This window comes from Podarcis erhardii, assembly GCF_964252035.2.
Source record: "Podarcis erhardii genome assembly, chromosome: 10".
NCBI lineage: Eukaryota > Metazoa > Chordata > Lepidosauria > Squamata > Lacertidae > Podarcis > Podarcis erhardii.
Window position 1 is genome coordinate 3,797,265 of NC_138500.1, and position 19,540 is coordinate 3,816,804.

The window sequence follows — 19,540 nt, forward strand, 5'->3', positions numbered from 1 at the left end:
ATTATTAAGACTAGCTGTATTTTGATCAATTTTAGTTGATAGTTCGGTCACTTGCTTACTTAGGTCATCCAATTTTTCATAAATTTTATTTAACACAGAAGTAAAGTCCCCTCCTGAGGCCATTCCTTCAGGCCTGGTTTGATCTGAGTCTTCCTCTTCTGACACAGGAATACTGGGGGCAGATGATCTGCGTAGCTGAGAAATTATGCTAGGCTCCTGTGTTTTGGTTTTAGTTGATCTTGTTTTCCTGCTCATCCCACTTCTGTCTATGAGTCAAGGTCAGTCCCACGATCTGCTCTTCCCATGGAAAATCCCCAAGTCTAAAGATGAAAAAAATCCCCCAGTAGTTGCACAGCTTCAGTACTCCACTAGAGGGACACTATGTTTATCTTTAAAGTCACAATTTATAAGGTCTTTCCCAAATTACAAAGTGTCCCTTAAAAATCATAAATAAGTTGCAATGTCTCTAAGAAGTGCGAGTTACAATGTAACAGTTTAAGCAGCCTGACAGTTCTGACAGCTTGGCAGACCGATTGCCGGGAGTTCAGAATATTTTTTGTAAATCCACAAATGAAGAGGTAAGGATCAAGTTTGTCCCCTTCCCCCTCAATTTACTTGAGAGGGAATCTTCTGTTTGATGTTCAGATTTAAATCTTTAAAATCACAGTCTCCAAAGCAACATCGTTGCTTTAAATCCTTAAACAGAGCCGGGAGACGGACTTCCTGGTTGCGCCTCCCGCTTCAGTGCCAAATTCATTCTCTAATTTCCAGTTAATCACAGGTTCGTTAAACTTCACCTACTCACGGGTAGTTGTTTTTTAGCCGAATAGTCCCAGGAAAAAGGTCAGCGCTCAATGACAGCAGCTTTGCGGCTTCACCCCACAGAAAGAGCGTTCGACTCACAGCACCGCGCCAACCCCATCACGCTCCGGAACCCCTTACGAGGTCCCTTTACAATTTCGGGGGGCGCTGATGGTGCCCGCTGAGCCCCACGGCCACAGGCTTCTGCTGCCTGTGGATTTTCGATGAGGGTCTCCGCTTCGCCGTAGCGGACGACCCGTTTCTGCGGAGCTTCCCCTTCACAAAAAGAAGGAGACCGCCATTGCCGTAGGCGCCACCTCCGGAAGTCCTACACAGCTTTTTCTTCTCCTGAAGATAACTCAAGAGGCAATGAAGGTTTAGGACCAAAGTTTTCCTTCTCAGTGGGCTCCCTTCTCAGCTTGACGATCCCATCTGCCCTTCACTTTCCTCTACAGCATGGGCAGAATCTGCCTTCTTGACTGTGGGATTCACAGTTGTTCTCATCCTCTCCATCCACCAGGGCCTGCCATCACCGGCAGCAGAATTCCCCAACCCACCAAGGATTTGAGACCCATCAGGTATCCTCACCTGGTTTAGCCGGCCAGTTGAAGTCGTTCCTGAGATTGCGGCCCATTTTGCTTGCTGACAGCTTCTGGAAGCCACAGGTGAGAGCTGAGTGCAGGGTGGGGACCAATGGTGGGTGGGGACCAATGGTGGATAAATTACCCCCACCAAAGGTACTACCGCTCCCCTAACACCCCAAGACATCCTATAATTATGATATTAAAGACAGATCAGGAATAAATTCATATCTCAAGAAATAACACAACTTCAGGTTGTTAATGAATCAGTACCACATATTCAAGGATGAAGTTTCTGCTAAGTACAGTTATCCATTTGCCTTTAATATCCAGCTTTTTCAGTGCCAGATTAGAATAGTCCTGTGTCAGGAGACGGGCACAAGATCAGGCAGCACATCATTATTATAAGCAGCAATGGGGGTAGGTGTTTCCATCTGGGATTCCCATGCGCCACCTGCTTTCCTTCTGCTTCTCCTGCTCTCTCCATGCAATGTGAGGCATGTAGACTGAGGTCCATTTCCAAGAACAGGAGCTTCCCTGAGCACCCATTCAGCTGACGCCAAGCACCAAGCCTTGTCACTAGTTCTCTGACAGACTCAGACCACAGTCCCTGGAAAAGACGAAGACCTGAGTCTCACAAAATGGTTTATATGGACCTCCTGAGGCCAATGGGATTGTGCAGGTGATTCATAAAGATCTAGAGGTGGAAACTGGGGTGGATGGAGGATTATGATGCAGAGAATGGGAAATGTCCAAAGGAACGATGAACCAGAGAAAGAGAGAGTCTTTTCATAGACAGAGAGCAGCTGCCTTTCCCTTAAGGAAACAATTGATTTGAAAAGGCTGTATTCCAAGTTCATGCTGCTATATTAACGATGACTAAGGATTATGAAAGGTTGCTGATGCATTACTATCATTTGGTGACATTGCATCTTCGTTTCCTCAAAACTGGGAACATGGGTAGGAGGCAGGGGAATGTAGGAGATGTTGAAATAGGAGAAGGTGCTAATGGCGCTTGCTGTGTTCTCTTCCCCTTTCTTCTCTTCCTTGAAACCCAAACAGGATTTCCTTACCTCCCACTTTAAAGAAGGTGATGGAGAAGACATTCAGAATTCTGAGGGATGGGACACTTTATTTCATAAGGTATAGACATTAAAATGTGTGAAATGTGGAATATGCGTCACTGAATGAGCACACATAGCTCACATCAGCGATCTCAAGAAGGGGAGAAACCATTTAAAGGTATGGAGAGTGAGAAAAGTTTCACTGATAGTGAAAAACTTAGAACACATCAGCGGACTCACACAGGGGGAAAACCACTTAAATGTATGAAGTGTGGAAAGAGCTTTAGTGATAATGGAACCCTTAGACAACATCAGCGGACTCACACAGGAGAGAAACCATTTAAATGCATGGAGTGTGGAAAGAGCTTCAGTCAGAGTGGACACCTCAATAAACATCAACGGACTCACACAGGGGAGAAACCATTTGAATGCATGGAGTGCGGAAAGAGCTTCAGTCAGAAAGGATACCTTAGAACACATCAACGGACTCATACAGGGGAGAAACCATATAAATGTATGGAGTGTGGAAAAAGCTTCAGTATAAATGGAAACCTTAGAATACATCAACGGACTCATACAGGGGAGAAACCATATAAATGTATGGAGTGTGGAAGGAGCTTTAGTGATAATGGAAAACTTAGAACACATCAGCGGACTCACACAGGAGAGAAACCATTTAAATGCATGGAGTGTGGAAAGAGCTTCAGTCAGAGTGGAATCCTCAATATACATCAACGGACTCACACAGGGGAGAAACCATATAAATGTATGGAGTGTGGAAGGAGCTTTAGTGATAATGGAAACCTTAGAACACATCAGCGGACTCACACAGGAGAGAAACCATTTAAATGCATGGAGTGTGGAAAAAGCTTCAGTCAGAGTGGTAACCTCAGTATACATCAACGGACTCACACAGGGGAAAAGCCATTTGAATGCCTGGAGTGCGGAAAGTGCTTCAGTCAGAATGGAGATCTTAAATTACACCAGCGGATTCACACAGGGGAGAAACCATATAAATGTATGGAGTGTGGAAAGAGCTTTAGTCAAAATGGAAAGCTTAGAATACATCAACAGACTCACACAGGGGAGAAACCATTTAAATGCATGGAGTGTGGAAAGAGCTTCAGTCATAGTGGACACCTCAATATACATCAACGAACTCACACAGGGGAAAAGCCATTTGAATGCATGGAATGCGGAAAGTGCTTCAGTCAGAGTGGAGACCTTAAATCACACAAGCGGATTCACACAGGGGAGAAACCATATAAATGCATGGAGTGTGGAAAGAGCTTCAGTCATAGTGGACACCTCAATATACATCAACGGACTCACACAAGGGAAAAGCCATTTGAATGCCTGGAGTGCGGAAAGTGCTTTAGTGATAATGGAACCCTTAGAACACATCAGCGGACTCACACAGGAGAGAAACCATTTGAATGCATGGAGTGCGGAAAGAGCTTCAGTCAGAAAGGATACCTTAGAACACATCAACGGACTCATACAGGGGAGAAACCATATAAATGTATGGAGTGTGGAAAGAGCTTCAGTTTAAATGGAAACCTTAGAATACATCAACGGACTCATACAGGGGAGAAACCATATAAATGTATGGGGTGTGGAAACAGCTTTAGTGATAATGGAAGCCTTAGAACACATCAGCGGACTCACACAGGAGAGAAACCATTTAAATGCATGGAATGTGGAAAGAGCTTCAGTTTAAATGGAAACCTTAGAATACATCAACGGACTCACACAGGGGAGAAACCATATAAATGTATGGAGTGTGGAAACAGCTTTAGTGATAATGGAAACATTAGAACACATCAGCGGACTCACACAGGAGAGAAACCATTTAAATGCATGGAGTGTGGAAAGAGCTTCAGTCAGAGTGGAAACCTCAATATACATCAACGGACTCACACAGGGGAGAAACCATATAAATGTATGGAGTGTGGAAAGAGCTTTAGTGATAATGGATACCTTAGAACACATCAGCGGACTCACACAGGAGAGAAACCATTTAAATGCATGGAGTGTGGAAAGAGCTTCAGTCAGAGTGGACACCTCAATATACATCAACGGACTCACTCTGGGGAGAAACCATTTAAATGCATGGAGTGAGGAAAGAGCTTCAGTCAGAATGGAGACCCTAAATTACACCAGCGGATCCATACAGGAGAGAAACCATTTAAATGTATGGAGTGCGGAAAGAGCATCAGTCAGAGTGGACACCTCAATATGCATCAACGGACTCACACAGGGGAGAAACCATTTAAATGCATGGAGTGCGGAAAGAGCTTTAGGCAGAATGGACACCTTAGAAAACATCAGCATATACACAGGGGAGAAACTGTTTAAATGTATGGACTGTGGAAGGAGCTGCACTCAGAGCGGAACCCTTGATTTCTGTCAACGAACTCACCCAAAAGACAAACCATATAAATATCAGGAAAGTAGATACAGGTTCAGTCCTAGTGGAAGTTCTAAATCAACAGACTCAGTAACAGGAAGAATTTTAGGAGTTGAAACCCTACAAACATCAACAAACTCAAAGAGGAGAAGCAGTTTAAATGAAAAGATTGCAAAAAGTGCTTTATTTACAATGGAGTGTTTAGGGAACATCCAGGGACTCTCACAAGGAAGAAGCCATTTAGATGTATGGAGTGTGGGACGTTTTCCTTTCAGTGTCCACTCTTTCTTCACAGCAATGAACTCACCAGGAAATCAGTCTTAAACACATGACGTGTATTTGAAGTGCTTGTGTATATATGTAAAACTGAACAGCAACAAAATTTTGAAGGCAATGTCAAACAATGTGAGTGTAATCTAAGAGGTAAAGTACCTTTTGAGAGATAGGATGAATCTAGTTTGCTGGTGGTGAGTGAGGATTAGGGCTGGGCGATATATTGATATCTTGTCCAATGCTGGTTTCTAGACCACATCGTGATAACATTTGAAGAACAGCTGATATGGCAATACACCATGAATCACAGTGTGTATTTCTGGGATGTGCCTGCAAGCAGCGGCAGAAAGCTTTTCTTTGTGAAGTCCCTGCAGATGCTGAGTTGCTGACTTCCCTCCCAGGCAACAGGAAGCGAAACACACACAACCATTGCCCTGCGTCCTTCCAGCCTCTTTCCTCCCTTGCTCCCTTATGCCAGATTGTGTGCCTGACTTAGATATCCTGCATGCTGTATTTTTTTTACTGCTGAAACTGGGTTTGCTCTCAGAGCAAAGTTTTGTGTCTCACTGGGGACCCAGTGAGAACTGTATGCTTTGAAAGCTCAGTAAACTATTACTGAAGAAGTCCTGCTGCCTCTGTGTGTTGTTTTTTTTTTCATGCATAATTTTTATTGGTTTACATTAATCCAAATACAAAACAAACTATAATATTCCACTTAATGTTTCACAAAATTCTTTTTTTGGGAGTGACTTCCTTCAGCCTTTCCACAAATCGTCCGTACTAATGAAAACAAATAATTCCGCATTTCTTGTTTTGTAATACCATTATTCATTATAGTTCACCTATTTTTCTTTAGATAGTACCCTTTGCTTCTCACAGAGCACCCTTGAAGCCCACTAACGTTATCTGTCCATCGCTTAAGTTTTCCAGATATTTCATAAAACTTTCCCAGTCTTTTGCAAACCTCTGGTCTTTTATATATCTAATTTTCCCTGTCATCTTGTCCATCTCCACATAGTCTAGTAGTTTTGATCTCCAATCCTCAATTGTCGGCAAACCCTCTGATTTCCAATTTTTAGCTAGTGAAACCCTTGCTGCCGTTGTTGCGTACTGAAACAGCTTGTAGTCTTTCCTTTTTATCTCCCTTCCTACCAATCCTAGCAGGAATGCCTCGGGTTTTTTGATGAAAGTATAACTTAGGATTTTCTTCATTTCATTATACACGCTCTCCCAGAACCCTTTAACCTTTTGGCATTCCCACCACTCCTCTGTGTGTTTTTTTGACCTCAGCGTGGGAATTGCTCTACACGTGGCCCCTACCCTGCTGCTACGTGCCTCATGCCCTGGAGTTGGTCTACTCAAGCATGCAAGATGGCATGCACCAGACTCTGTCACCCCACCACTGCATGATTTCAAAACACTACTTATTCAACAGAACTTCATCCCTGCCCCCTGCGCATTCTGAAAAAAACTTGAAATACTGAAATTGAATGGGAGATTTTCCCCCAAGCCTATTTGTAGGATGGGGAAGGTGGGGCTGCAGGTACGAGGGAAGTCTCCTGGTGGGTCTCGTATTCACTCATGAACCCCATGGGCAACCCCAGAGCTCCTGCTTATTCTGGGGTTTGGAGAAGATAGTACTTTTCCATATTCCCAGAAGTTATTATTCAATCCTGCTGCTAGGGAGTATTCCTACCAGAGGACCAGCGTGTATATTACTATCATACTGATTTTACTGCTATGGCTGTTTTTGCTGTCATGGACTGGCTGGCTGGGGGGGGGGGTGAGGCACCAGCTGGGGAACCCCCAAGGGAAGAAGGCTCAGAGCCTGGGGACTGGTGGTGGGATGGCAATGAGCAGAAAGAGGGAGAAAATTGAGCAGAACGGGAGGGAAGATGTTGCAAGCTTAGGAGGAAACAGGGTTTGGTGAGCAGGAAGAGGCTGTGGCAGAGAGCAGTTTAGGCTCAGAGGGAGGAGAGGAGGGAGCCAGGAGACCCAGAGGAGGCAGGCTGCTGAAGCATCCAGGGAGACGACGACTCCTGCTGTGACCAGCTCCCCTCTCCCCTGGTCTCCTAGAGCACACAGAGAAACCCAGTTCAAACCCCATGATCCTGCACATGATATTAAGAGGGTGTTTCCCTGCCCCCCAACATGCATCACTTTAATCTTGTTGACAGTGAACTGTATTTTCAGCCCATTCACCCCGTTTGGAGAGCTCTTTTTGGTGCTCCTTACAATCTCTCTTTGTTTGAACAATCCTGGACAATTTACTGCCATCAGCAAACTTTGCCCCCTCCCTGCTCACTCCTAACTCTAGATCATTTATGAAGAAGTTGAAAAGCCACGTGATCAATACTGATCTATAGGGGACTCCACTTTCTGCTTCTCTCCATTCACAGGAGTGTTCGTTTATTAGTACGTGTTCCTCCCTCCCCCCATCCTTCTGTGCTGCGGAGGAAACCCTGCGGAAAAGTTCTGGGGTGAATTTCACTTCCCTATACATCCAACACTGCTCAGCATTCAGGAAAATGGAAGAGGAAAGCTGGCCACAATCCAAGAGACTGAGGTCAGCAGAAAGGGAAACAAAGCCTACTCCAAGGGAAGCCGCTTCAGCTTCCAGCCCATCTGCTCCCACAATGGCTGAAGAAGAATTGCCCTTTGGGAATGGCGGAGCTGAATGGAAGTGGGCGAGGAAGCACCACAATCGCTCCTGCTGGAGGAATAGGGGCACTGACCCCAATACTCAAAGGTGATGACCCGGTCCTTTAGGGGCACTGTTACGCCATCAGGAACCGGGAGTCCCCCACACCTGCCTCCCTCGTCTGGATTCAACCTCAATCTCTTAGCTGCCATCCATCCTCCAACCACCTCCAGAAAGGCACACAGGGAATTCACTGCCTTCACTGGTTCCAGTTTAAAAGAGAGGAAGAGATGGGAGGAGCCTCTCCATTGTCTTTTCCTTCACAAATCCTGTCTTAAGGGCACATTTAAGATATGAATAGGGTGTGAGGCTGTGACCTGGCACAGGAACTAAGTATTTATCATCACAAAAGACTGGCCAGGCTCCCCAGGCAATCCAATCAAGTGACCATTAACAGGTAACCTGGCAGGCAGGAGGTAAACAAACCACTCAGGTTTCTGATGTAGACCGCCCTTTCTGTGATGTATGCATGATGTTTCTGGGGGTGGTCTTGGACTTCAGGGAGGGAATTTAAAATGTCTATATAAGGGCAGGCACACCTTGGTTCAGGGTCCTCCTACTTTCCTGCGTGTGAGGGGAGCACCCTGTTGCAACAGATCAATAAAGATCAGGCTTACTAGCTGCTTTGCTTCTCAATATTCTCTGGTTGGCCCCTGTTATTTTCTCCCCATTTCCCACAATACATTTTTTCACAGCAACATCCACACATCCCAAATGTGTCACAAAGTAGTTTTGGTGGAGTCGTATAACTGTCCCCCCCCCCATCCTGGTCTGAAGAGCACCAATACCTAAAGCACGGGCGCACGGCTCGTGGCGTAGAGTGGGGGAAGGAAGGATTTTGCAATATAAACATTGTGGGGTGGGGGACCCCAATTTGTAATTGGATTGCCAGCATCAGCCCCTCCCCCGCTCTCCTGATCTACAGGAGGAAGAGGGGAGAGGAATAACCTTCCTCCCCGCCCCCTCTCTATTCCTCCCCTCCCCTCCCGGCACATCCTCCTCCCACCCCGCCCCCACAACCCCAAATCCCCTCCCCAATATGTTGCTCCTCCTCCTCGCCATCCGACCTCTCTTCCGGGAATGGGGGGGATGAGCCCCCCTCCCAAACTGCCTGCTTCTCCCGCAAGTGGAGCTTCTGCGCCGGATTGGTGCTCTGCCCCGTAGCTCTAGGGGCGCGCGCTTTCCGAAAGGGGAGGAGGGGCGGCAGGGGAGGGGACCCCCCCCCGTGGATATTGCACGAAAGGAAAGGAGAATTGGGAGCGAGGACAAAGAGGTAAAGGGGTCGCGGCGGGGGGGGGGGAGAGAAGGACCCAAAGACCCCCGCCAGGTCCCCAAAGCGCCTTTCGCGGGCCCCATAGGCACGGGCTGGATCCCTGCACGCGTGCTGCGAAGGGGGCTTTCCTTGGCCCCTTAGGCGCCCTGGAAGGGGCGGACATGGTGCCCCCACCCAGGAGGTCCTTACGAAGTCCTCCTTGCCCCGTTTCCCCGCACAGGGGCATCCCTGGGGCCCTGTGGGATCTGCACGGAGAGAGGCGGGCCATGTAAGGGTTAACGGGCGCGAGGGACGCCTGGATAGAGACCCCCGTGTGGCTCGTGTTGGGGGGTTGTCCTCTGGATGGAGAGATGGGGCGTGAAGGGTGAGGGGTGAGCCCCGCCAAGGCGGCCTCTGGGTGCAGGGGAGACTCAATGAAAGAGGGAGGGGGTCGTGGAAGTCGGGGGGGGGAGCATCCCTGGGGCGGGGAAGGGCAGCAATGGGGGGGGCGGGGAGAGAGAGACACAGGAAGACCAGTCCTTGGGGAGACGTCTCCATCGTGGCGCCCGCGGGGAATCTCTGGAGGGGCCTCCTTGGCTTCTCCATCCAGCCCAGAAATCGGCCACTCCTTCAAAGCGACTAGAGAGGGATCCCTGAAAAGTGGGGGGGGGGTCCTGTCCCCCCTTCCCTTCCTTCCTGCAATCTCCATCCTCTGCCCAGTCCAACCTTGGGTCCTCTTGGAGAGGAGAGGAAATCCCGAGAGGAAGAGGGGGGGGGGGAGGCCTTCTCGGAAGCGGCTCTTGGTTTCCGCAATCCCACCCAGGAAGCAGCCAGAAACCTTTCCCTCTCTCTCAGGCTTCCATCTTTATTGTCTTTTCCACTGCCTGTTTCATTGAGGATGAGGATAATGTACACCTGTCATCAGAAACAGGGGTGCAGAGTCCATCAGGCTTGATATAGAAGTTGCACCTCAAAAGCATTTCTGTTCCTCTTATTCTTTGAAGGCAGTGTCATAGTGACTGACAAGCTGAGATACAACCCATCAGTATCCGATGATAGTGATTGCATGAATCTTCCTAGTCAAAGGACCCATTTTCATGATAGACAATGCCTGGGGCTGGAGGCTCTACATACAGGGTGTGCCTATACAGGCCAAAGACTGCCAGTATTAGCACAGATGAGCTGTGTGACCTTCCCAAATTTACAGACTGTATGCAAATGAGAGTTTGTGGGTGGGATTACAGTTTACGACAACCCTGTGATTTTCTCCACCCTTAACATTTCGTGAGCTGATATTGCACTACGAATTCCAAAATAACTACAGAAAATCACAATGTAATAAGAATGATTGCAGTATTTATATCCTGTCCATGTGGTTGGGTTTCCACAGCCACTGTGGCCAGTTTCAAGTACACATAAAAGATGTTAAAACATTAAACATTGAAAACCTCCCGATACAGGTCTACCTTCTGTTGTCTTCTAAATGTCAGATAGTTGTTCATTTCCTTGACCTCTGAAGGGAAGGCGTTCCACAGGGTGGGTGCCACCACCCAGAAGGCCCTCTGCCTGGTTCCCTGTAACCTCACTTCTTGCAGGGAGTGAACCAGCAGAAGACCCTCAGAGGAGGACCTCAGTGTTCAGACTGAAGGATGGGGGTGGAGACGCTCCTTCAGGTCTACAGGGCCGAGGCAGTTTAGGGCTTTAGGTCGCAGATCTTGCTGCTCCACAACGATCTCCTACTAGCAGAGTAGGAAAAAACACTCAGAGGCAGCAAAAAATTCATTCAGCAGAGAAATTTAGCACTGAAGGCAAAAGATAGCAAAAACTTAACTTACAGTCAAAACAGCACTCAAGTAAGAAACAGACAAGCAGAGTAGAGAATAGCAGAATAGGAAGTGGGACCAGGCGCCTTTCAATACTGCAATTTATAAACAATTCAGTGTCAGAGTAACCTTGGGACTGGATAACAAGCCTGGCTCAGTCCAGTTTAAGCCAGCTTCTTCTGGTTCCCCAAAACAAGGAAGGTTCAGCATAACTTCATTACAACTGATCCCACCACCTGCTCTCAGCAGAAAGGAAACTCCCTTATCAGCTAAAATGTTCCAGCTAGAAAAAACACCACTTTGAATCACACAGAGTAAAACCACCAGAACCTTCTTGAACCAATAGACTAGGAATGATGTGTATACATTAGATCAACACTTTTCTTTTTCTGAAAAATGCAGCCGTGACACTTAAAGGTCAGCACCAACAGTGTGAATTGTGCTTGGAAACGCACTGGAAGCCAGGGAAGATCCTTTAGGACCAATGATATGTGGTCTTGGCGGCTGCTCCCAGTTACTAGTCCAGCTGCCGCATTCTGGATTAGTTGCAGTTTTGGGGTCACCTTCAAAGGTAGCACCATGTAGAGCGCATGGCAGTGGTCCAAGCAGGAGATAACCAGAGCATGCGCCACTTTAGTGAGACAGTGTGCAGGCTGGTAGGGTCTGTCTCTCACCTGTCCCACAGGGACAGTGCTTCCGTCTTGTCAGGATCCAACCCCAATCTGTTAGCCACCATCTATCCTCAAACCACCTACAGGCACCAACACAGGGCATTCACTGGTTCATCTTCACTGGTTCCAATTTAAAAGAGAAGAGCTGGGCATCATCCACATGCGTGTGAACACCAGCCAAAACTCCCCCAGCGGCTTCATATAGATATTAAAAAGCATGGGGAGAGGACAGAGCCCTGAGGCACCCCACAAGTGAGCACCCAGGGGCCTGAACACTCATCCCCCAACACCACTTTCTGGACATGGCCCAGGAGGAAGGAGGGGAAGCACTGCACAGCAGTGCCCCCAGCTCCCCTAGAGGGTCCAGAAGGATACCATGGTCAAAGGTCTCCAAAGCAGAGATCCAGCAGAACCAGGAAAGAGCTTTGCCCTTGGTCTCTAGCCTATTGGAGATCATCAACCAGCACAACCAGGGTAGTATCTGTCATATGATGAGGCCTGAATCCCAATTGGAAGGATAATGGTGGCAGAAGCTTTTCTGGTCCTGCACCCCCAAAAGCTCCAAGCACAAGACTTTCATTAGCTTTGAAGGGGCCATCGGATGCTTGGTGGTCTTTTCTTCAAAAGACAAATATTTCGAATACTTTTACAGTGATTGCGATATACATCGGCTTTCCGTGTTCCTGCAGTGCACCAAAAATCAGTTTACATAATCGGCTGTCCTCGGATAGCGAGGGCTAACCTCAGACTCACTGTGCACATTTGCAAGGTTGAAGAGGCTTAGAAGAGAGCCAGCAACCTCTGGCAAGATCTGGAGTTCTTGCACCCCCAAATTAATGCTCCTGGGTTAAACCACTGAGCCCAGGGCTTGCTGATCAGAAGGTCGGCGGTTCGAATCCCCATGACTGGGTGAGTTCCCGTTGCTTGGTCCCTGCTCCTGCCCACCTAGGAGTTTGAAAGCATGTCAAAGTGCAAGTAGATTAATAGGTACCACTCCAGCGGGAAGGTAAACGGCGTTTCCGTGTGCTGCTCTGGTTCACCAGAAAAGGCTTAGTCATGCTGGCCACATGACCCGGAAGCTGTACACCGGCTCCTCGGCCAATAAAGCGAGATGATCGCCGCAACCCCCGAGTCGGCCATGAGTGGACCTAATGGTCAGGGGTCTCTTTACCTTTTTATGATGTAAATAGTGCTTCGTTTTCCTTGTTCCACATTGGAGAGAGTTTGATACCCTAAAATTCAATAAACAGATTTTCACACAACCAACTGTTCAGGACATGCTCGCGGACAGCGATGATCAAATTAATGTGATAGCGGCCGAATTTTTAAGAGCTGTCCATGAAGAAAGAATGGGCCATGATAAAAAGACTTAGTGGTTTTTAATGGTAGGTGATGTTGCTGCGTGGTATTATTATTCTATATTATATTGTATTGTGTTATTTATGTACATCGTTTAATTTCTGGGAGTTAAGAAAAGGAGTGGGATAAATTGTGTGTGCTGTGCCCGTATTTTATACAGTTTGTATAGGATGTTTGTTTGTTACTGCGTGGTGTGCTATGCCTAATAAAGGATTTTGAATTGATACACAAGTCTGAGTTCATCCCTCCCCCTGAAACTGCTGTGTTAGCAGCACTGCCTGGGCAGTGTGTTTGGGGGTTCAGGGCTGCCTAGACAACAAGACCCCCTTCTCAGCCTGGCTTATATGGTCCCAAGGAAAGCAGAGCAGTACGTCAGGCACCAGCTTGGCTACAGGAGTGGCTGGAAGGAGGTGTGCAGGACACCATCCAACCATCTTAGAGACTCCACTCTGGATTTGTGTGAGTTTTTCTTTTCCTGAAGATAACTCACGAGGCAGCAAAGGGTTAGGGCCAGAGTTTTCGTTCTCGATGGGCTTCCTTCCCAGGTTGATGAACCCCATCTGCCCTTCACTTTCCTCTGCAGCATGGGCAGAATCTGCCTTCTTGACTGTGGGATTCACTGTTTTTCTCCTCTCCATCCACCAGGGCTTGACTTCACCTGCAGCCGAATTCCCCAACCCACCAAGGATTTGAGACCCATCAGCTATCCTCACCTGGTTTAGCCGGCCGGTTGAAGCCGTTCCTGGGATTGTGGCCACTGTTGCATGCTGACAGCTTCTGGAAGCCACAGGTGAGAGCTGAGTGCAGGGTGGGGACCAATGGTGGATAAATTACCCCATAGGTTGCATGACATTTCCCCCACCAAAGGTACTACCGCTCCCCTAACACCCCATGACATGTTATGATTATGATATTTAAGACAGAAGAGGAATAAATTCATGTCCACAGAAATAGCACAACGTCAGGCCATAAATAAATCAATAGTACATTTTCAAGGTACTATATATTCCACTAAGTACAGTTTATCTATTTGCCTTGAATATTGCCTTTAAAGTGTCATTTTAGGATAGACCTGCGTCAGAAAACGGGCAGAAGATCAGAGAGCACATCATTTTTAAAAATATCATGCTGCTTTATTAACATTGATTGAGGATTTTGAAAGTTGCTCATTAATTACTATCATTTGATGACATTGCAATTGTTACGATATAGAAGCAATGCAGCTGCAAACTGCTAGCTTGAAAGCAAAACATAATGGGAATGTTGGGACTGTCCATGGGAAACAGTCCAGTGCGAAGCACCGGAATTAGCTCAGAGTGTAATATGAGCTCTTCCGTTTCTTCTGGTTCAGGAAGTGTTTGTCACTAGACTGCTGGAGCTTGAAGAGAGCACTCATGTTTTTGTAATGCTGCAAAGACAGAAATAAAAGCATGTAAACACATTTCTGTCTATCTCTTTCCCCTGCCGGGGGGGGCAGGAAGGGGGGGGTGTTCTTCCCATGTTTGAGAAGAATCCCTTATCGAGACCTAGCCTGGATCTTGCTGGGGAATGCAGCCAGGGAGGTCAACAGGAGATCAAGCCTGGTGCTTGGGAGAGTTGCCGGTTTCTCCTGATAAAGGCTTGATTTCCGACATCAACTTCACTTCCTAAAAATTGGGAACATGGGTAGGAGGTGGGGGAATGTAGGAGACGTTGAAATAGGAGAAGGTGCTAATGGCGGCTGATCTGTTCTCTTTCCCTTTGTTCTCTTCCTTGAAACCCAAACAGGATTTCCTTTGCTCCCACTCGGAAGAAGGTGATGGAGTAGAGAGTCAGAATTCCGAGAGATGGGACACCTTTAATTTCATTAGGAATACAAGAAGAAGAGTTTGGATTTGATATCCCGCTTTATCAATACCCTAAGGAGTCTCAAAACGGCCAGCATTCTCATTTCTCTTCCTCCCCCACAATAAACACTATGTGAGGTGAGTGGGGTTGATAGACTTCCTTGAAAGAAGTGTGACTAGCCCAAGGTCACCCAGCAGCTGCATTTGGAGGAGTGGAGACGTGAACCCGGTTCACCAGATTATAAGTCCAACGCTCTTAACCACTACACCACACTGGCTCTCATAGAAATTAAAATGTGGGAAATGTGGGATATACTTCATTGAATGAGCACATATAGTTCACATCAATGACCTCCAACAGGGGATAAACCATTTAAAGCTATGGGGAGTGGAAAAAGTTTCACTGATAGTGGAAAACTTGGAACACATCAATGGACTCACATGGGCAGAAAACGATTTAAATGCAAGGAGTGTGGGAAGAACTTCAGTCAGAATGGAAACCTTAAATTACACCAATGGACTCATACCGGTGAAAAACCATTTAAATGCATGGAGTTGCGAAAGAGCTTCAGTCAGAATGGAGACCTTAAATTACACCAATGGACTCATACCGGTGAAAAACCATTTAAATGCCTGGAGTGCGGAAAGAGCTTTAGTGATAATGGAAAACTTAGAAGACATCAACGGACTCACACAGGAGAAAAACCATTTAAATGTATGGAGTGTGGGAAGAGCTTCAGTCAGAATGGAAACCTTAAATTACACCAACAGACTCACACCGGTGAAAAACCATTTAAATGCATGGAGTGCGGAAAGAGCTTCAGTCAGAATGGAGACCTTAAATTACACCAATGGACTCATACCGGTGAAAAACCATTTAAATGCATGGAGTGTGGGAAGTGCTTCAGTAAGAGTGGAAACCTCAATATACATCAACGGATTCACACAGGGGAGAAACCATTTAAATGCCTGGAGTGCGGAAAGAGCTTTAGTGATAATGGAAAACTTAGAAGACATCAACGGACTCACACAGGAGAAAAACCATTTAAATGTATGGAGTGTGGAAAGAGTTTTAGTGAGAATACAAGCCTTAGAATTCACCAACGGACTCACACAGGGGAGAAACCATATGAATGTATGGAGTGTGGGAAGAGCTTCAGTAAGAGTGGAAACCTTAGAACACATCAACGGACTCACACAGGGAAGAAAACATTTAAATGCATGGAGTGTGGAAAGAGCTTCAGTCAGAATGCAAACCTTAAATTACACCAACGGACTCACACCGGTGAAAAACCATTTAAATGCATGGAGTGTGGGAAGAGCTTCAGGAAGAATGGACAGCTTAGAACACATCAACGGACTCACACAGGGGAGAAACCATTTAAATGCATGGAGTGTGGGAGGAGCTTCAGTAAGAGTGGACACCTTAGAACACATCAACGGACTCACACAGGAGAGAAACCATTCAAATGCATGGAGTGCGGAAAGAGCTTCAGTCAGATTGGAAATCTTAGAACACACCAACGGACTCACACCGGTGAAAAACCATTTAAATGCATGGAGTGTGGGAAGAGCTTCAGTAAGAGTGGACACCTCAATATACATCACCGGACTCACACAGGGCCAGAAACCATTTAAATGCATGGAGTGCGGAAAGAGCTTTAGTTTGAATGCAACCCTTAGAAGACATCAACAGACTCACACAGGGGAGAAACTTTTTAAATGTATGGCGTGTGGTAGGTGCTGCAGTCAGAGCGGAACCCTTGATTTTCGTCAACAAACTCACGCAAAAGACAAACCATATAAATGTCAGGAAAGTAGGTAGAGGTTCAGTCCTAGTGGAAGTCCTACATCCACAGACTCATGGACAGGAAGAGCTTTAATAGTTGAAACCCTACAAACCAGCAACAACTCAAAGCAGAGCAGCAGTTTAAATGGAAAGATTGCAGAAAGTGCTTTACTTATAACAGAGTGTTTATGAAACATGTTTGGACTCTCAGAGGCGAGAACTCATTTAGATGTATGGAGTGTGGGATGTCTTCCTCTCAGAGTCCACTCTTTTCTTCACAGCAATGAACTCAGCAGGAAATCAGTCTTAAATACATGGTGTGTATGTGAACTTTTATTTTACACCATGAAGGGTTAGGGACTTGACTCAAGGCAGCCAACACCCCTGCAGCTCCAGCCAGACCTACCCAGTTGGCATGCCAACCTTGATGGTCCTAGACAGAGGATCATTGCACTCACAAAGGACCTGCATATGGGAGTGGATTCAGCATGGACTGAGACAAAGGACAGTGGTCAGCTCTTCCTTCTGGAGACAGGAAACTGCAAACTCCCCTTTGTCTTCTGGAAAGTACTCATGGGGGGGGGGAGGAGGAACCAGCCAAGTGACAAGACCCTCAGATTACCACCACAACTCCTCCCTAAACCCCTCCTTTTTGTGATGGGGCCCAGGAGGACTCCCCTGAGTGAGTGCTTGAGGGCCCTGCTCTTGCCACTTACCATCTGGCCTGGGGCGGGGCCTGAAGCCTCATAAGGACTGCCTGCTGCCTGCTGCCTGCTGCCTGCTGCCCAGGAGGACTCCCCTGAGTGAGTGCCTGAGGGCCCTGCTCCTTCCTGCCACTTACCACCTGGCCCAGGGCGGGGCCTGACAGGCCTCACTAGGAAAGTTGTTACTGCCGGAGGGGCACAGAGTGTTTTTAAATGTTTTTAAAAATTTCTTTGGATTTTTTTGTATGTGGGGGGTGGGGGTGGGATGGACGTTTGGTTGGGCTTGGGGAATTATTTTTTTATTTTGATGTTTTTGTAATTTTTACATTTTTCTTTGTACTGTTTTATTGGTTTTGTTTGTTTGCTTAAGGTGTTATTTTGTTCTTAGGGGGAGGGGTCAGGGCTGCCGGGGAGTGGGCCCCAGCCCACAAAATGGCTGGGGCATGTTCCACGGGGGGGGGGGGGTGCATGGGTACAACCGATCTCAGTGATCACGGGTAGGAGGAGGAGTTACGCTAAGACTAGACCATGTCATTACAGAGGAGGCAGCTTTAGTCGTTGTCTGAGGACTATTCCTGCCTCCGAGTCTGGTCCTGACAGATGGATACTAGAATCAGCAAGGGATACCCACATGACCTGAAGGTGCTGCTGTGCAATGCCAGGTCAATGATTCATAAGACCACTGCCATCCATGACTTGATCATGGATGGAGGACTTGACCTGGCATGTGTAACAGAGACTTGGTTGCATGAAGCAGATGGGCCTGTCCTTGCCGCTGCTTGTCCACCAGGTTTCTCTTACGCACAGCAACCCAGGTCATGTGGGCGGGGAGGGGGGGTTGCAGTGATTTTTAGGAAGTCATTAGTTTGCACCAGGCGTCCTATTGGGAAGACCCAGTTTTCCGAGTGCATGTTCTGGAAGTTGGGCAATAGGGGCAGTACAGGATTCCTTTTGGTGTACCGACCTCCCCGCTGCACCAAGGATTCCCTGCCCGAGCTGCTTCAGGTCGTGGCGGATGTTCTCCTGGAGACACCTAGCTTGGTCGTCCTAGGGGATTTTAACATCCATGCCGACACGACCTTACAAGGGGCCACTCGGGACTTCGTGGAAAGCATGGCCTCCATGGGGCTGTCCCTGAATAAGTCTGGCCCAACTCATAGCCGCGGACATGCCTTGGACCTGGTGTTTACCTCTATGGATGTTGGTGATCTGACACTAAGTAAAAGCGAAACGAAAGAAGTGCCATGGTCAGATCACTTCCTGGTGCAACTGGACTTCTCTGCGACCCACCCCTCTGCAGGGAGGTAGGACCAATTCGGATGGTCCGCCCCCACCACTTAATGGATCCAAATGGTTTCCAGAGAGTGGTAGGGGATGCTTTATCCCATGTTGATGGCCTTTCAGCTGATTCCCTGGTGGCCCGCTGGAATGTGGAGTTAACCAGGGCTATTGACTGATTGGCTCCGAAGCGCCCTCTCCGATTGCATGGAGCCCGGAGAGCCTCGTGGTTTTCCACAGATCTGAGGGCAATGGAACAATCGTTGAGACGGATAGAGCGCCGGTGGTGGATAACCCATTCCGAATCTGACCCGACACAGGTTAGAGCTCAACGTCGAGCCTACCAAGTGGCGATAGCGACGGCGAAGAAGACTTTCTTCACCGCCTCTATTGCATCTGCAGAAAACAGCAGCAGGAGACTTTTTCAGGTGGTTCACAATTTAGCGGAACCACCTGCAACATCGGGACGCAGTACGGGCCACATGTTCTCCTGCAATGATTTTGCAAAGTTTTTTGCAGATAAAATCGCTCAGATTCGGGAAGAAGTAGACTCCACCGTGGGAGCAGGGCCGGGGCGGGAGAGTGCTAGAGTCCTGTCTAGTCAAGTTGTGTGGGATCAATTCCAATCTGTTACCTCCGAGGATGTGGACAGGCTGCTTGGACGAGTGAAGCCAACCACCTGTCTCCTGGATCCTTGCCCATCCTGGCTTATAAAAGCTAGCCAGGAAGGACTGGGCGATGGGCTTCGTGGGGTGGTGAATGCTTCCCTCCGTGAGGGAGCCTTCCCAGACCCGCTGAAAGAGGCGGTTATTAAACCGCTTCTTAAAAAAACATCTTTAGATGCGGCCACGATGGCCAATTATCGCCCAGTCTCAAACCTTCCATTCTTGGGCAAGGTGATTGAACGAGTGGTTGCTGAACAACTCCAGGCACGCCTGGAAGAAGCGGACCATTTGAATCCCTTCCAGTCAGGATTCAGGCCTCATCATGGGACTGAAACTGCCTTGG

General features: G+C 47.5%; 3 protein-coding genes across 9 annotated transcripts in view; all 3 read left to right on the forward strand.

The window, feature by feature from the left end:
• Window positions 1-5,058, forward strand: part of LOC309351827 (uncharacterized protein) — an 88,979-nt gene extending 83,921 nt beyond the window's left edge. For both annotated transcript variants that reach the window (XM_081879873.1, XM_081879872.1), the window contains one exon: window positions 2,526-5,058. In XM_081879873.1, coding sequence (XP_081735999.1) covers window positions 2,570-4,567 — 1,998 coding nt within the window. In that variant the 5' untranslated portion in view covers window positions 2,526-2,569 and the 3' untranslated portion in view covers window positions 4,568-5,058. The remainder of the gene's footprint in view (window positions 1-2,525) is intronic.
• Window positions 1-19,540, forward strand: part of LOC309351813 (uncharacterized protein) — a 146,412-nt gene that overhangs the window by 101,961 nt on the left and 24,911 nt on the right. For 4 of the 6 annotated variants that reach the window (XM_081879814.1, XM_081879815.1, XM_081879813.1 and 1 more), the window contains 2 exons: window positions 1,322-1,466; window positions 13,581-13,725. The gene's annotated coding sequence lies outside the window, so the exon portion shown is untranslated. The remainder of the gene's footprint in view (window positions 1-1,321; window positions 1,467-13,580; window positions 13,726-19,540) is intronic. The other 2 variants (XM_081879817.1, XM_081879818.1) reach the window with 2 other exon arrangements.
• Window positions 15,479-16,896, forward strand: LOC309351628 (uncharacterized protein; the record flags this gene model as incomplete). The annotated part of the gene is made up of 1 exon (XM_081879418.1): window positions 15,479-16,896. The coding sequence occupies one exon, from the start codon at window positions 15,479-15,481 to the stop codon at window positions 16,397-16,399; it is 921 nt and encodes a 306-aa protein (XP_081735544.1). The 3' UTR covers window positions 16,400-16,896.